The following is a 17,583-nucleotide window of genomic DNA, read 5'->3' on the forward strand; positions in this document are numbered from 1 at the left end:
TGCTGCGCTACCGCCTGACTCCCAGATGTTATAGCTTTTATATGGCTTCCTCTACTTAAAAATATATTTTCTTTAACAAATCAAAAATTCTATCAGCTTTGTGATGCTTATAATTTAACTGGTTAAATTAAATATATATATATATAATATACATATAAATAAAATATATAAATATATTTATATATAAAAAATATATGAAAATATAAACTATGCTATCCACAAGACCTTATCCTAGATAGCTCAGCTTTAAGTGAACTGTTACAGAATTTTACTCATAAATAATTTTTTATAGGGTGGTTAACATAATGGTTATGTAAAGAGATTCTCATTCCTGTGGATTCTAAGTTCCAGGCTGAATCTCCTATCAAATCTGTCAGTGCTCTGGTAATAGTAATAATTATTATAATTTTCTTGTCTTTGAACACCGGTACCTCATACATAGTTTGTATCTCTCAGTAACATTTACCATATTTACTGTGAGATAAATGTATTTCCTTTATCTTCATTATTGAAATTCAAGTGCCTTCTGATGTAATACTCTGTTTTCTTCTTTTGTCCATGTTAGGGAACTAAATATATCTCAGTTGGAGATTAGACTTCCCTTTAATGATGAAATGACTACTTATTGATTGAAAGAAGAGACTCTCATGCTATCAAACTTACGTTTTCTCAATAACATAACTCTATTACTTCTATAACTACGTTCAAAATAGCTTACCTAACAGCTCAGTTGTATTACCTATTTTGACAATTGTCACAGTGAAATGGAATGAACAACATATTCTTCAGATATTGTTTTAAATTCTTTAACATCTGGGTCAAGAAGTGGAACAACCATTAAAGTACACAAGTTACTGTGCAAAAGGACCCAGGTTAAAGTCTCTGGTCCCCCAACTGCATTGGGGGAGCTTTGCAAGTGGTGGACAGTGTTGCAAGTGCCTCTCTTTCTCTCTCTCTCTCTCTCTCTCCCTTCTTTCCTCTTCCTTATTTCTCTCTGTATCTACCATAATTCTAAAAATTAGTGAAATTAAAAAAAACTTTAACACTCGCTGTAATAAAAAATTATTCATTATCTATCAAAACAGGCTGTGTAATCACCATACAGGAAATATAATCTAAGTAAGTGCTTGCCATGTAGTCCCATTTTATGGTCTTTGGTAATAAAATAATTATTTAAATTTCATTTTCATCACAAAGAATTACAATGATATATTTTAGTCTGTCGCCAACTACCTAACAGTTTACAGATTGATTATTTAAAGTGTGTAAGTAAAAAAGAGTAAAATATCTCTTATGTTGTGCTCTTGAATGGCTTTAAATGAGTTTTAAGTGTTTGGAAGTTTTTGAATGTTCCTCTGTAATTGAACTGACCCAAGAACTTTAGAGTTGGAAAAAAAAATCAGTCTATTACCTTAAAATTTTGTTTATGTAGAATTCATTAAGTGACTAGACTAATTTCTTTTTCACTGAATGAACTGGTGGGTTGACTAAATCTTTTTAAAGATTTATTTTATTATTTAAATCATATGCAAGAGAAAATTTCATGAGATGAAGAGCGAGAAACCCAAATAGATGTGGCAGCCTGAGAGCCCCAGGCATCCAACTTCTATGCTCTACCAAAAGAGATATTTCCATGGCTAGTTTTTTATTCAGTAGTTATAGCTTTCATTAACCCTTAAATGCAAACCGATGATACTATTAGGAATGTAATAAGATGGTATTATTCATATACACTTAGATAGTATTTATAGTGGTGAGGATTTATTTATTGCTCAGTCAATGGTTCATCACAAAATTACTATAAGTAATTTTAGAGCAACCAAGGAAACTGGAAGAGCGACTAGTAGAATGCTACGTTTACACGCTTGAGATGCTTGGAACTCATGGTTGGATCTTCAATACTGTATGCTCTAGAGTGCTACCCTGAGTTATTTCTCTGTCATGTGAAACTGTATATTATAGGAAATAAATTTTAAAACAGTATAGTTTACAGTTTAGTTAATTTGGTACTTTTTTCATGAAAGGATATTTAATTGATATGCTAATACATTTTTCTTTGCATTACTATGATTTTCATAACATCTCAACATTACTATGCCATAAATCTGTGGTTATAAAAAGTTTTTATAGAAATGCTAAGCTATATTTAGGAGTAGAATTCCCAGATGAATTCCAACTTAACAATAAAATTACATAGCTTACTTGCTATTTTACCAGAGTTAAGTAACCTTTCCAATCTGTTAATTGAAAAAAAAAAAGACATACACTACAATATTTGAGCCAAAGCTGTACTTTGGTTGGATATATTGCAACAGCAATAAATCCAGTCAGTGTTTTCAGGTTACATTTCCACCACAAATATGATCTGTTTTGCTTTGTACAGTTAAGAGAAAATTTTTTTAAACGTATGGTAGATTAGAACATTAAGACACATTTAAAAAAAAAAAAAACTTACAGGAGGTCCAGTGTCCCCTTTTAGCCCATTCAGATTCTCCATTTCAAGCATTGTTTTCAGATCCTCATAGTAATAATAGTCGTAAAGTTCGGTTTCATAGCTATTTTCAATTGGATAAATGGCATCGAGATCGAATTCACCTTCACCTCTTACATCAAGTTGATTGTACATGGCTGGCTCATCCGTCACTCTGTATAAACTTATGTTTAATTTCTGCCACGTCTCTATGTGTTCATTCATGTGCGGATTTGCAGTGATAGCTCTCTTGAAGTTGGTAATTGCATCTTGCTTTATGTGTGGAGGAATAGATGAAGTCTTCTTAAATGGTGACAGACTAGTTTCTCTATCATTATGTTGTGTAATATTGTCTAATACATTTAGCAGAGAGCTAAATTTCTCCTCACTATTTGTTTTTGTCTCACTGAGGTGATACTGGGTCACTGACAGGCTTAAATTTGTCTGAGTATGTTCTTCAGTGGTCATTTCTTTGGCCTCAGAGCCATAGATCACAACATCCTCAGCAGAGACATTCCCCGAATAAAGATAAATTAGCTGAGATCTTGATATTTGTTGATGTTGTTTAAGCAATGTTGTAGAATCATTTTTGGGAGTACTTCTCTCTTCTGTTAATTTGCCCTCTAATAGTACTTTTCTGGAAAACTGCTTGGGTAAGGTAGGATTTTCAGATAGTTTAGCTGGTAATTCTGTTTTTTGAAGAAAGCTTGTCTCACGAAGACAATGCTGTTTCATATATCTGCAATAATTTGAAAATACTTCCGCAGAAAGAATAATGTCAAGCTGACATATTATCCCTTCAAAATGGACAGAATTATTATTCATACTTCCCAATGTAAAGACACTGTCGGGATCAAATGTCTGAACATCTGACAAAGTCTCTTTACTAAAGTGATGATTTCCACATTCCACAAACATTGAGACACTGTGGTTACTAATAGTGATAGCGAATGAGTGCCATTGCTCATCATGAACACTGTAGTTGAAAGCTACAGACTGTTTTCCTCCAAGATACACCACTAACTTTCTGGGTAATAACTGTACTCCTAGTTGCAGTCTACTTTTATTTCTGATGCTGAAGAGAAAGGCATTGTTTAGTCTATGTGACTGTAAGCTAATTAATACTGTCAGTGGGTGTCCAACGTTGACTGGTAAGATTTCCCTCAGAGGTGACTCAATATAAGCATTATCTGTTAAAATTACACCTGACTCAGATAAAGTGATACCCTGAGATATTGGTGGCCTAGATGATGATGGCACAGCAGGCACTGACGAGTGTCTTACATCTTTGTCTCCAAGGCCTAGTTGGTGAAGAATATCTATGCCTAGAAATTAAAATAAGAGAGGAAATGAAAAAGTATAAATATGACTCATGCATTCATGTGTTCATGCAAATGTTTGAGTTCGGGAAAATCTTCCAAGTCTACAACAATAATCTTTACATAATACTCTGTCAGCAGCTAATTTCCCCTTGATAAAAGATATGAAAGTGAAGTAAAATGTTAGATTCAATACTTTGAAAGTCACAACATCAATATCTTCATATCCAACACTTGACTGGTATACATTGTCTCATTTTTCCCAATTAGAAATCTTACTGCTTCAGTTAATATACACAGTAAAAGATGTTAATTGCTTTGCTGATACTTAGAGCTGTACAACTTCTACATTAAAGAAGAACTAAAGAATATGTACTAAAAGTCTGTAGTTTAAAAAACATTTTTTAAAATTTTTTATATTTATTTATTCCCTTTTGTTGCCCTTGTTTTATTGTTGTAGTTATTATTGTTGTGGTTACTGATGTTGTTGTTGTTGGGTAGAACAGAGAGAAATGGAGAGAGGAGGGGAGACAGAGAGAGGGGGAAAGACAGACACCTGCAGACCTGCTTCATCGCCTGTGAAATGACCCCCCTTCAGGTGGGGAGCCGGGGGTTCAAAGCAGGATCCTTACCAGGTGGTGGCACACCTGGGTAACTGCACAGGTTACAATGCACAAGGACCTGGGTTCAAGTCCCTGCTCTCCACCTGCAGGGGAAAGCTTCACAAGTGGTGAAGCAGTGCTGCAAGTGTCTCTCTGTCTCTCTCTTCCTATCTCCTCACTCCTCTTGATTTCTGGCTGTTTCTATCTAACAGATAAAGATAATTTAAAATTTTAATACTTTATTTACTTATTATTGGATGGAAACAGAGAGAAACTGAGAGAAGAAGGGGGTAGAGAGAGGGAGAAAGACAGAGAGGCACCTACAGATCTGCTTCACCATCGGGAAGCTTTCCCCATGCAAGTGAGGACCAGGGTTTGAAGCTGGGTCCTTGCGCACTGTAATGTGTGCAGTTAACCAGGTGCACCAGTGCCTGGCCCCACTACATAATTCTTAGAACTCTTTGAAGTAGCTATTGTTCTCAGCCCCATCTGATAGTTGTAGAATCTCACAGAAAATTAAATAATTTCCTCAAGATCATCCAGGGAAGAATTTGCATATATGAAGTTTGTTCAAGTCACTGTTAAAGCAACTTTCGGGGAAAGCACGTCACCTAACAGCAGACTGACCTTGTTCCTTTACCAATCTGCTTGTTAAGTGGTGGCATCACCAAGACAACGCTTTACTCTTTTTACTGTAAACACCAAGACTAGTGACTTCATCCAAACCATAGTTTCAGTGACCACACATGCTGACTCAGAAACCTCTCTTCTGGGCTTGCGCAACCAAGTGCTGATTGAATTTATTCAATAAAGATTAGATGTCCCAAAAATAGATTTAACTCCCCAAATAGGTTCCTCTTACTTTAGGACTTACTATTTTTTTTTCCTCCAGGGTTATCACTGGGGCTTGGTGTCTGCATTATGTACGAATCCATTGCTCCTGGAGGCTATTTTTATTTATTTATTTATATTAATTTATTTTCCCTTTTGTTGCCCTTTTTATTGTTGTAGTTATTACTGATGTAGTCCTTGTTGGTTAGGACAGAGATAAATGGAGAGAGGAGGGGAAAACAGAGAGGGGGGAGAGAAAGAGAGACACCTGCAGACTTGCCACCACCTGTGAAGCGACTCCCCTGCAGGTGGGGAACCGGGGGGCTGGAGCCTATTTTTTACCCTTTTGTTGCCCTTGTTGTTTATCACTGTTGCTATTATTGTTGTTATTGCTGTCATTGTTGTTGGATAGGACAGAGAAAAATCGAGAGAGAAGGGGAAGACAGCGAGTAGGAGAGAAAGACACCTACAGATCTGTTTTCACTGCTTGTGAAGCGACCCCCACTTGCAGGTGGGAACCTGGGGGCTTAAACTAGGATCCTTCAGCTGGTCCTTGCACTTCCTGACATGTGTGCTTAACTTGCTGTGCTTCTGTCCAGCCCCCACTTTAGGACTTCTCACTAGCAGCCAGAGGGGCCTAGTTTTATAGTACAAATGATATCAGACCACTCTTCAGATCAAAACCCTCTAATGGCTATAAGCCACCCACTAATGACTTTCCATCACACTGAACATATTTACATTTATGTGATGCCAAGGTAGTCTGCTCTCTTAGAAGTCCCTGATTTCATCTCTCGTCCCATCTTAGTTTGCTGTGATCAAATAGGTCTTTTCTTATTTCTTAAAATCACTACAGTCATTTTAAACTCATAGCATATGCAATTTACTATTCTTTCTGTTTGGAATACTCTGTACTCTTAGTTCATTCAGGTAGACTTAAATGTTACCTCAACCTTCTCTAACCCCCATTACCTACAATATAGACTAGGCATCTTCCTTTCTTCAGTAACTTTTAACTTTCAAATGTCTTACTGTGCTTTATCTTCATAACACTAAAAGTGATATGTATGTTAAATATACATATTATCCCTAGGATTATTCCATACTACTATATTATCATATTATCCCATATTATCATATTCCATATTATCACTGGAGTTATTGTTTATCCTAGAAATCAGATGATTTCAGATAATTCCTTCCTACCATTCTCTGCATCTACTCAGTCGCCAAGTCCAATACAAGTCTTAGTAATGTCCTCTTTACTCTCAGGTAGACTGTAACATTAGCCCCCAGACAGTTTTCTCTGATTTTTTGGAAGACAACCCTACTATCTATCACCTACACTGAGACTAGAGAAACATTTCTAAAGTACAGAACTGATTTGTTCAAGTTCTTACAGTTAGTAAACAATGGAACCTAAGCTTCTGACACCAGGACACAGATACTTTGCCTCTTCATGCCACGGGGTTATTGTAAGGTCATCATGTTATATTTTTTTTCTATACAAAAAATGTGTCACGACATTTCCAGAAATTCAATGACGTTAAATAGCATGCCTGTTCTGGATAAAGAAACCATAGCAAACATTCATAAAAGTTATAAAGCTTTCACTTATGTGTAAAATTAATGGCTAAATGTTCACAAGGGTATTTGACAGAAAGTGCATGGAATTACTTGGAGCTAGATAAGCTGCTTCCCTGTTAGTAATAACAGAATAATAACACTTGTGGGTTAATTCCCACAGGATATTCTCTACCTGGAAGTGAGTATTCTACTTGCAGTTATTTCTGCACACGGTTTTCACATCTAGGTATCATGAACCTGAGAAGGCCATGGATGATAATGGCTAGAACTACATCTCTAAAGATATACATTATCATGGAGAGGTGATGCTGGTAGTTGGTCTCCTGTCAGTAGCTGGTCTACAATCACTGAGTAAAGACGAAAGTAGACTGTGTTAGGCAAGAAAGGTTATCTGTATGTCAAATCTCCAGAAAACTCAGCTTAAATATTTTTCCCTTAAAGTAGAATCATTTAGCCACTGGAACATTGTGGCTAAGATATTCCACTACTAAGAGGAAGGACTTGATTTTTTCTTATCTAGATAGAGGGTGAAAGGCAGAGAGAAAGAAAGTGAACAAAAAAGGAGGGAAGACATCACAGCACTGCTTCACAGCTCATAATGCTTTTCCTTCCATCCTTCCTTTCCTTTCCTTTCCTTTCCTTTCCTTTCCTTTCCTTTCCTTTCCTTTCCTTTCCTTTCCTTTCCTTTCCTTTCCTTTCCTTTCATTTCTTTTTGTAAGTTCCCATGTGGTGGCCAAGGTTTTGAACCCAAGTCCTTAAAAGTATGCAATTGACCAGGTTCATCTCCTGGACTCCCAGTATTTATTCAGAATACCTCAAGAGATGCTCTGGCAGGTAGAGCATAGAACTTGCATGCATGGCATTCCGAATTCAGTCCCCGCAACCATATATGACAGAATGAAGTGAAACTCTGTTTTTTTCTCTTAATAAATACATCTTAAACTAACGTACAAACAAATTTCTTCTGTGAAATGACAGAAGTCACAGCAAGGAAGCAAGCTGGATACTGATGCAAATACTACTCTCTACCCAGCAACTCCTGCTCACTAATATACATTTTCACCTTCGGGAGGGATGCTTCACAAGCAGTAAAGTAGGTTTACAGACATCTATCTTTCGCTCTCCATCTTTTTTAAAAATATATTTATTTATTTATTATTGAATAGAAACAGAGAAATTCAGAGGGGAGGGGAGATAGAGGCGGGGAGAGACAGAAAGACAACAGCAGCACTGCTTCACCACTTGTGAAGCTTTCCTCCTGCAGGTGGGGACCAGAGGCTTGAACCTGCATCCCTTCCACACTGTAATGGCTGTGCTTAACCAGGTGTTTCTGGCCCCTCTTTCTCCCTTTTTCTCTTCCCCTCTGCTATCAGTTTCTCACTGCCCTATCCATCAAAAACATTTAAAGAAAATAAAAGAAAAAATGGCTGCCAGGAGCATTGGATTCACAGTGCTGGCATGGAGTCCCAGTGACAACCCTGGTGGCAGAGAAAAAAAAAGGGAAAACATATAATTTAATGTCGTAAATAATAAATTCTCAGAAAGCATAGCAGGAATAATAATAAGAAATTAAGGAATGTAATTCATCTCCTTTTTGTAAATATATAAAGCAACATGAAGTGTAAGAAATGTCTTGGTCAATATAACATTTCATGAAGTTATTTATGATGTGTAACTTAATGTTCATCATTTTGCCTTAGAAGAATTATAAAATACCTTCTAAAATAAATGTTAAATCCTGTCTGATATTTGACAGAATACTTATCCATGTCTACTAGTCAGCTAGATAGAATATCCCTCCCTTGTTTGATGTCATGTTTTATCTACTGATATATTTCATTTACTTGTCTTTTCTTACTGTTATTTGGTTTACTGATCCAAAGAATTAAATAGTTGGTTCTGTAATAGAGTATAAAGTAAGAGAAAAGAAAAACAGCCTTTGGGGCATTGTGACATTGTTTATATGTTCATACATAATAGTTCCAGATTTTTTTCTCTGCCTTGGAGACATTTTTTTTTCCATTTTCAAGTCAGAGACATTATCTTATTCATAGCTCAGTCCCTGGTAATTAAGATATCATGTGGCAAGTAGAAGATATTCTCAATATAATGATTAATAAACTACAGTAAACATAGTTGATACTATACTACTGTACTACCATGGTAACTAGCAGCCAACAACAACAAAAACAAGACACTGAACTATTTTCTAAACCTTTTCATTAGAACAACATAAAATCCCAAGCCCACTGGCATGCAGATTTTATTTTGTTTCTTAATGATGCAAATCTAAATGGAACATTTAGTATATGCCTGTGCTCTTTTAAGAAGTGCAAAGGTAATTCAGTTACAGCTTGCCACCCCCAAGAACTCCTACTTAAAATGAAGTCACAAGAAAAGCCTTTTTACTGTACAAGACTTCTCTTTTATAGAGAGTTTGCTTAAAAAATGTAAGCAATTTCACAGACGGAAGATCTGAGTAATTTCAAAAAGGTCATATTTCCCCCCCAAATTGGTAATTTTCACCCTTACATTTTCATTGTACTGGGTTGAATTTTTTGTTGCTCTATGTTCAATTTAAGACTGTGATGACTTAAAACTCATGCGCTGTCCCTGTTTTGTTAGATAAAGAAGTAACAAGGTAGGTTTCTTACCTTGTCCTTGTGCATAAATTGTATCCCCTGCCACACATAACACAAAAATAAGAAGCAGTTTCCTAAAAGAAAGAAAGAAAAGCTATTGGAAAAAGAATTATTAGTGAAACATTTTACACACAATACATCACATAAATTCCAAATGAACTCTAATTCAATTACACTAGATTTCAGTTGGCATAGTCCTTTAATATTTATATTGGTTAGAAACAAGGACTTGCTCCATTAGAGCCCCCAGAGAGAGGAGGAAAAAAAGGGGAACATTTGGATGTAGTAATGGTGTCACATGTGGTTTGGTGGAGAAGAGAGGATGGGACCTAGAAGTAAAAAGAGGACAGTTATGTACAAAGCTAGAGAGAGTTGTAGAGATGATAAGTTAACCCATGTCTACCACCTTGGGAGAACTGTGGTGGTTTGCAGTGGAGGGATTGGGATTCAGAACTCTGGTGGTGGGAACAGTGTGGAATCAGACCCCTATTGACATGTAATTCTGTAAATCAATATTAAATCACTAATAATAATAAAAAAGAAAGCAAGAAGGGCTCTGAATTTATGTTCCATCTTTGCTACTTAGACTGTGTGACGCAGGGTGTTTTTATTTGTTTCTTTGTTTTTACAGCAGGGTTATTGCTAAGGATTGGTGTCTACACATTGACTCCATAACTTTCAGCTTTCTTTTCATTTGCCTTTAACTGTGTATGTGTAAGAGAGATAGTTGAGGAGACTGTTCCCCCACTTGTGAAGTTTCTCCCTGCATATGAAGACCATGTCTCCAGGGTCTTGAACCTGGGTCCTCCTGATAATCTGGAAACTCTAATGGATGTGCCACTACCTGGTTCAGGATATACCTCTAAAACACTTTTAATTAGTGACTTCACAATAATTTAGAAAATTTTAAGATCTTAGACTTACAAGTTCACATAACACTTATCACCAAAGTTCTATGTACCACCCACATGACCACTATAGTTCTCGCAAGTCTAAAAACATTTGCAAGTTTGTTTGCTTTAGTTATCTTCATTTCACATGAAACAAAACCATCCTGTAGTTGTCTTTCCCTTTTATTTCACTTAGCGCAATCACTTCCATTTCCGCACATTTGAGTACAGTTTCTTCATCTGTTCAACCTGTCTCATAAACAGTTTGGAAATTAATGGGAAAACTTCATGTACAACACAGAGAACTGTCATACAGGAAATGCTCAATGAAGTGTGGCTGTCATCATATGTATATTAAATTGCTATATGTAAAATTTTATATAAAGTAATAGAACTTTATGCATAATAACATTCTTACAGAAACAACTACAGTGATTTTAAATTTACAATGTTAAGTTATATGTTTAAATAAAGATGGACACATAGATCTTTCTTTTTTTTTTTTTTTTGTCACCAGGGATTTTTGTGTGATCCCATCACTCCTGGTAGACTCATTCATTTGTTTATGTGTGTATTTTGCATACAGGTTAAGGGAGAGAGAGGGAGAGGCAGAGATAGAGAGATGCTGGGGGGTCAGGCGGTAGCAGTGGGTTAAGTGTACATGGCATGACATACAAGGACCAGCACAGGATCCTGGTTCGAGCCCCCAGGTCCCCACCTGCGGGGGGCGGGCGTCGCTTCATAAGTGGTGAAGCAGGTCTGCAGGTGTCTATCTTTTTCTCCCCATCTCTGTTTCCCCCTCTTCTCTCCATTTCTCTCTGTCCTATCCAACAACAATGTCATCAATAACAACAATAATAATAACCACAACAACAATAAAACAACAAGGACAACAAAATGGGAAAATATGGTTTCCAGGAGGAATGGATTCTTGGTGCAGGTACCAAGCCCCAGCAATAACCCTGGAGGCAAAGAAGGAGGGAGAAGGAAAGGGAGAAGGAGAGGGAGAGAGAGAAAGAGAGGGAAAGGGGGAGAGGGAGGGGGAGAGAGAGAGGGAGAGAGAGAGACACACAGAGAGACAGAGACAGAGAGAGAGAGAGAGAGATTGATTCTGTAGCACTGCTCCACCACATAAGAAGATTCACCTCTGTATGGTGACAGGGGACTTTAACCCAGATCCTGAAGAATAGTAACATGTGTACTCTACAAAGTTAGCTATTTCCCATGCTCTGAAAGCATATTTGTATGTTCTATTTAATTGTACTATATGATTCTTTGGTTCTGAAAATAGCAAGGGACTACAAATACCAGCATTAAATGATTTAGTGTAATCAGTAGCACAAAAATTAGTCACTACAAATAAATATGTTCATATATATTCATTAGCTAAATAAAATGTTTTTATTTACTTTAATTTTTTTATTTATTGGATAGAGACAGCCAGAATTTGAGAGGGGAGGAGGAGATAGAGAGGGAGAGAGACAGAGAGACACCTGCAATACTGCTTCACCACTCATGAAGTTATCCCCCTGCAGGTGGGGACCTGGGGCTCAAAAATGGGTCCTTCTCTTTCCTGATCCAGATTTCTGGTCCTTTTTCCAACTATGATACCATCCCCCCAAACAATAACTTAGGTCACCTACATATTAGATGTCAGGCACAGGCAAAAACTAGTTGGGCCATGGGTCCCTTGGAATAGACCTAAAGTAGACCTACTAGTTTTTTCCAAAATGGAGGCCCCCCAAATCTTCATCTGCAATATTCTAGCCTTTAGGTCCATGATTAGTCAACAATTTTCTCTGCTTTCTGTCTTAACTCTTTTTCATCCACCAGGTTCCAGATGATCCCATGGTGCCAACCGGACTTCCCAGGGCAGAGGACCCCACCAATGTGTCCTGGAGCCCCACTTCCCCAGAGCTCTGCCCCACTAGGGAAGGTGAGAGAGAGGCTGGGAGTATGGATCCACCTGTCAACACCCATGTTCAGCAGAGAAGCAATTTCAGAAGCCAGACCTCCCTCCCTCTGCATCCCATCATGACCCTGAGCCCATGTTCCCAGAGGGTTAATGAATAGTAAAGCTATCAGGGAGGTAATGGGTTATGGAGTTCTGGTGGTGAAAGTTGTGTGGAATTGTACCCCTCTTATCCTATGGTCTTGTTATGGTTTCCCTTTTATAAATAAAAATTAAAAGAGGAAAGGAAAGAAAAGAAGCGAAGAGACAAGGAAAGAAAAGGAAAAAAATGGGTGCTTGAGCACTGCAACAAGTGAGTTCAACCAGGTGTAGACACTTTGTGGTTTTTGTTTGTTTGCTTGCTTGCTTTATTATTATTATTAATGAGAGGAATAGGAGGACAGAGAAAGAACCAGACATCACTTTGGTACTTGTGCTGCCAGGGATTGAACTCAGGATCTCATGCTTGAGCATCCAGCACCTTACCCACTGAGCCACCTCTTGGATCATCCCTTTTGTGTTTTTTATTCTTTTATGTTTTTTATATAACTACACTTTAAAAATTTTAATTTTGTTGAAAGTCCTTTATAATAAGCTATATTTACTTCCCAAGTGAAGATCATAGATTTCAAAAAGTAATAAAGATGCTGAAGTATATAATATTTTATTATATAATTCTTCCAACATCCTGATTCTGTTTTTTTATCATAACCAAAAAAAAAACTCACAACAGCATTTCTATAAAATTCAGTTCGGCAAAGAGTGATTACAAAACACTCCAAAAATTATCTTTTTCTTATTATTATGGTCTTAGTATAGTGTCAGTAATTGATAAGATTTCTGCACACCAGAAAAGTAAATTTTTTACCTTACCAACTAGTATAAGGAGTATCTTAATTTAAAAATGAGAAGAGCAATATATATATGTGAGAAAAGAAAAAATTACACTATTCATCTTGATATAATGCCTTTTAAATTGAATCAGAATGATTCAGTTATATCCTACTAAGAATGTGCATTCTACGGTGATAGTATAGAATAGTTTTTATAAGCTTGACTTTTTATAGATTAATTAGCTCTCCTTAACTCTATAAACTAATCAGCTGAATAGTCATAGAAATTCTAGCTGATATGAGCATGTAGCTGGACCATATATTTTAACAAAACCCATGGAGGGTATATATGATGTCAACTCCAAAAAAAAAAACAGTTTTTATTCTTGCTAGTAGATTATGACTCATAAATTCAGAGTAGATCTCCAGGAAATATATATATTTTTAGTAAGTGGTTCTGAGATATATCACACACCTCATTCAGATAAAACTACTCAGAGGATGAGCTACTTACAGTCATTTCAAGTACTATTAAGTGTTCTCTTCTTAAAGTCACATGCCAATTTTTATGGCATGATATAAAATTATTTTACTTTTTTTCTTTTGGGAAAATCCAACTGGTCTAGACCAGCTTTAGAGTGTATAAGAATCACCTGGAGAGCTTATTAAAGATTACTGGACCTCACCCTGAGAGTTTCTGAGTCATCAAGTCTGGGGTGGGGCCGGAGAAACTACATTTCTAACCACTTCCTGAATAATGCTGATGCCACTGATCTGGGACCACACTCTAAGCACCACTGTTCTGGAATAAATTATGCTCAAGCTATAATGTAAAGCCTACTTGTTTTGTGTTTGCTTTTGAACTTCACAGTGGAATCACCAGGGTCGTTCTAATTGGATGCTTCCCACCCCACTCCCACCCTTGAGGATTCTGATTTTCTTCTGACTATGCTAATAGGGAGTTTTTAACCAGGTGATTCTGATGTGCAAACAAGATTGAAGACTGCTGTGGGGAAACGGAATATTTCATCTGGGCACTGCAGGATAAGTCTCAATGTGACATTTTGAATAAATGGAGGTTGTTGACAGCAGGACAGAAGTTCCACACTATGGTTTTGTTAATATTTCCTTTCTTAAATAAAGAAAAAAAAACTAGTATAGCCACGAGCCCTTTGGAATATAACTAAAATATACCTACTAGCTATCTACAGAACAGAGACCCCCCCCCCAACTCTTCAACTGCATGAAGCCTTTAGGTTCATGATTAGTCAACAACTTGTTTGGCTTTGTATGTTAACTCTCTTTTCAGTCACCAGGTTCCAGATGCTAGCATGATGCCAACCAGACTTCCCTGGACAGACAACCCCACCAATGTGTCCTGGAGCTCTGATTCTCCAGAGCCCTGCCCCACTAGGGAATGAGAGAGACAGGCTGGGGGTATGGATCGACCTGTCCATGTTCAGCAGGGAAGCAATTACAGAAGCCAGACCTTTCATTTTCTGCACCCCACAATGACCTTGGGTCCATACTCCCAGAGGGTTAAAGAATAGGAAAACTATCAGGGGAGGGGATGGGATATGGGAGTTCTGGTGGTGGGAACTGTGTGGAGTTGTACCTCTCTTATCGTATGGTTTTGTCAGTGTTTCCTTTTTAGAAAGAAAGAAAGAAAGAAAGAAAGAAAGAAAGAAAGAAAGAAAGAAAGAAAGAAAGAAAGAAAGAAAGAAAGAGAGAAAGAAAGAAAGGAGTTCCACATGGTGTAGCTGTGCTGCAGGTGTTTCTTCCCCCCATCTTCCATCCCCTCTCCATTCCTCTGTGTTTGTTCATGTAAAAGAAAAAAAATCATAAAAGCAAATGAAGAATTTTTATTTCAGTTTTGTATTTTCTACAAATAACTAGCATGATATATATCAGTGAAACCAGAAAAGTCAGTCACAGTCATTGTAAGAGAGAGTCCTCAGGATGTTGACTTAGCAGAAAAACTAATGTAAAAGGAATCTTCTCACCTGAGCAAGGAAATCTGGCTCTCCAAGAGCTTAGAAACAACTCAGCAAGCAATTTTCCCTTCAGAATAAAGTTAACAAGCTAACAAATAATACCATAACCGCCACTACTCAGTTACCAGTTGAACCAAATCATAGACATCTCCAGTGAACTCAGGGGAAACGAATTAAGTGGAAAATAATGTTCTTCAGGGGTCAGGTAGTGGTGCACCTGGTTGAGCGCACATGTTACAATGCACAAGGACCCAGGTTTGAGGCCCCCAGTTCCCACCTGCAGGGGGAAAGCTTCACAGGTAGTGAAGCAGGGCTGCAAGTGTCTCTCTGTCTCTCACCCTCTCTATCCCTCCCTTCCCTCTCTATTTCTTACTGTCTCTATCCAATAAATAAATAAAGATAATAAAAAAGTATTTTTAAGTAATAATGTTCTTCCTAGACAATTTAACAAGTCCATTCCTGCCATGAGACAAGAAAACACAGCATTCCTTACTTAAGTGATTTCAGGAGATCATGACACATCAATTGAGACATAGCTTGTGTAAATGTACCTATTTCTAAAATCTTTATGACTAATGGGAGGGGTTGAGGTCTACAAGTGAATTTGAGATTTGTTTTTCTATTTTACTAACTATGCTCCAGACTAAGATCTACCTAAAGAAAAAGTAAAATTCCTCAGCAGGTACTCAGGGCCCTTGTCCTTCATTCATCTTCTCAAACTTGACTCACACCAGAGTCTCTGGCCACTGCCCTGTCTGTGTTAGTCCCAAAATGGCCCCTGTATGTCCCTGACATGCTCGTTCTCTCAGATCCCACTGGTGGAAATCTTAAGTAACCTCAGAAATGAATCTGAATGACATGGTCCATGAAGTTTCTCCTCTTCAGTAAATATATCTGGATCTTGCCTCTCTGTATTCTCGATGCTTTAAGTTTAGTGTTGTTATAATCCACATAAATTGTGTTTTTCATGATTAACCAATGAGTAAATATCTGAGCAAGCACTAAGTCATTGCTTTTTATCCATTTGTTAGATGAAACTGGCAAAAAGAAACACCCTATTAACAGAAGCAAGAAAAGGTAGCATTTCATAATGCCTGAGGAATTCAATATTCCTTTATGACTTTGTGAGAACTGTGGTGGTTATCACTGGGGATGGGTACAGAACATTGTTCATGTATGCAGTGTTGAATTCTACCCCTTTAACCTTATAATGCTGTAAACATTTTTTAAATCATTGATCAATTTTAAATTACTTTTTTATGACAAATAAATATTTTCTTTATGGATAAGTTATTTTAACACTTGAGTAAAGGTACTTTTAGCCAGATGTCCAGAAAAAGAATGAAAAGAAATGTTTTTTTTTTTTTTTTTAATCTGCTATGGTGTAGTAAGTGAAAAGTTCTTTTGTTTTGCTTTCTTTTTTGTTTTTCCCACCAGGATTTTTCTTGGGGCTCAAGTACCTATGCAATGATCCTGTGGCTTCTCAGTAGCCATTTTTTTTTCAATCCATTTTTTTCTCAAGGGAGTGAGAAACAAGGAGAGAGAGAGAGAGAGAGAGCACAAGGAGGGTAAGGAGAGGGACTGAGAAAAACAAAAGACACCCTGTAACACTGCTTCACCACTTGTGAAGTTTCCCCCATGCAACTGGAAAGCAGGGCTGAACTTTGGTCATCCTACATGATGATATGTGCGTTCAACTAGCTGTGCCAACAGTTGGCCCCCTTCTTACTCCATTTTTCTTGTTACTGAAGTGGGAACAGAGATGATACCAACTTTATTTATTTATTTTTTATTTATTTATTTTAATATTTGTTTATTTAATTTATTCCCTTTTTGTTACCCTTGTTTTATTGTTGTTGTTGTTGTTGATGTCATCGTTGTTGGATAGGACAGAGAGAAATGGAGAGAGAAGGGGAAGACAGAGGGGGAAACAAAGATAGACACCTGCAGACCTGCTTCACTGCCTGTGAAGCAACTCCCCTGCAGGTGGGGAGCCAGGGGCTGGAACCAGGATCCATTTGCTGGTCCCTTGTGCTTTGCGCCATGTGCGCTTAACCCGCTGCACTACCACCCGACTCCCTGATACCAACTTTAACTGTTTTGAGAAGTCTGATTAAAAGTCAAACTCCACCAGCATAGAAAATGGGTCAAATGGGGGGCGGGGGGCAGGTGGTGACATGCCTGGTTGAGCGTACAAGGATCCTAGTTCAAGCCCTGGTCCCTACCTGCAGGGGGAAAGTTTCATGAGTAGTGAAGCAGGCCTGATGTCTGTCTGTCTCTCTCTCTCTATCTCTATCTCTCTCTCTCTCTCTCCCTAAATCCCTCTTTCCCTTCGATTTCTGACTATCTCTATCCAATAAGTCAATAAAGATAATTTAAAAAAGTGTTTAAAAAGAAAATGGATCTAATGAATTCAAGCTTTCTGAGAAATATTTAGTTGAAGTGTGATTATTTCTTTCCTCTT

General features: G+C 37.4%; 1 protein-coding gene across 2 annotated transcripts in view; it reads right to left on the bottom strand.

The window, feature by feature from the left end:
* COL24A1 (collagen type XXIV alpha 1 chain) overlaps nt 1-17,583 on the bottom strand; it is a 353,825-nt gene that overhangs the window by 329,687 nt on the left and 6,555 nt on the right. For both annotated transcript variants that reach the window (XM_016191238.2, XM_060202277.1), the window contains 2 exons: nt 9,464-9,525; nt 2,456-3,795 (listed from right to left, as the gene is read on the bottom strand). In XM_016191238.2, the coding sequence (XP_016046724.2) occupies nt 2,456-3,795; nt 9,464-9,525 (1,402 nt within the window). The remainder of the gene's footprint in view (nt 1-2,455; nt 3,796-9,463; nt 9,526-17,583) is intronic.

The sequence above is a fragment of the Erinaceus europaeus genome, chromosome 11 (genome assembly GCF_950295315.1).
Source record: "Erinaceus europaeus chromosome 11, mEriEur2.1, whole genome shotgun sequence".
NCBI lineage: Eukaryota > Metazoa > Chordata > Mammalia > Eulipotyphla > Erinaceidae > Erinaceus > Erinaceus europaeus.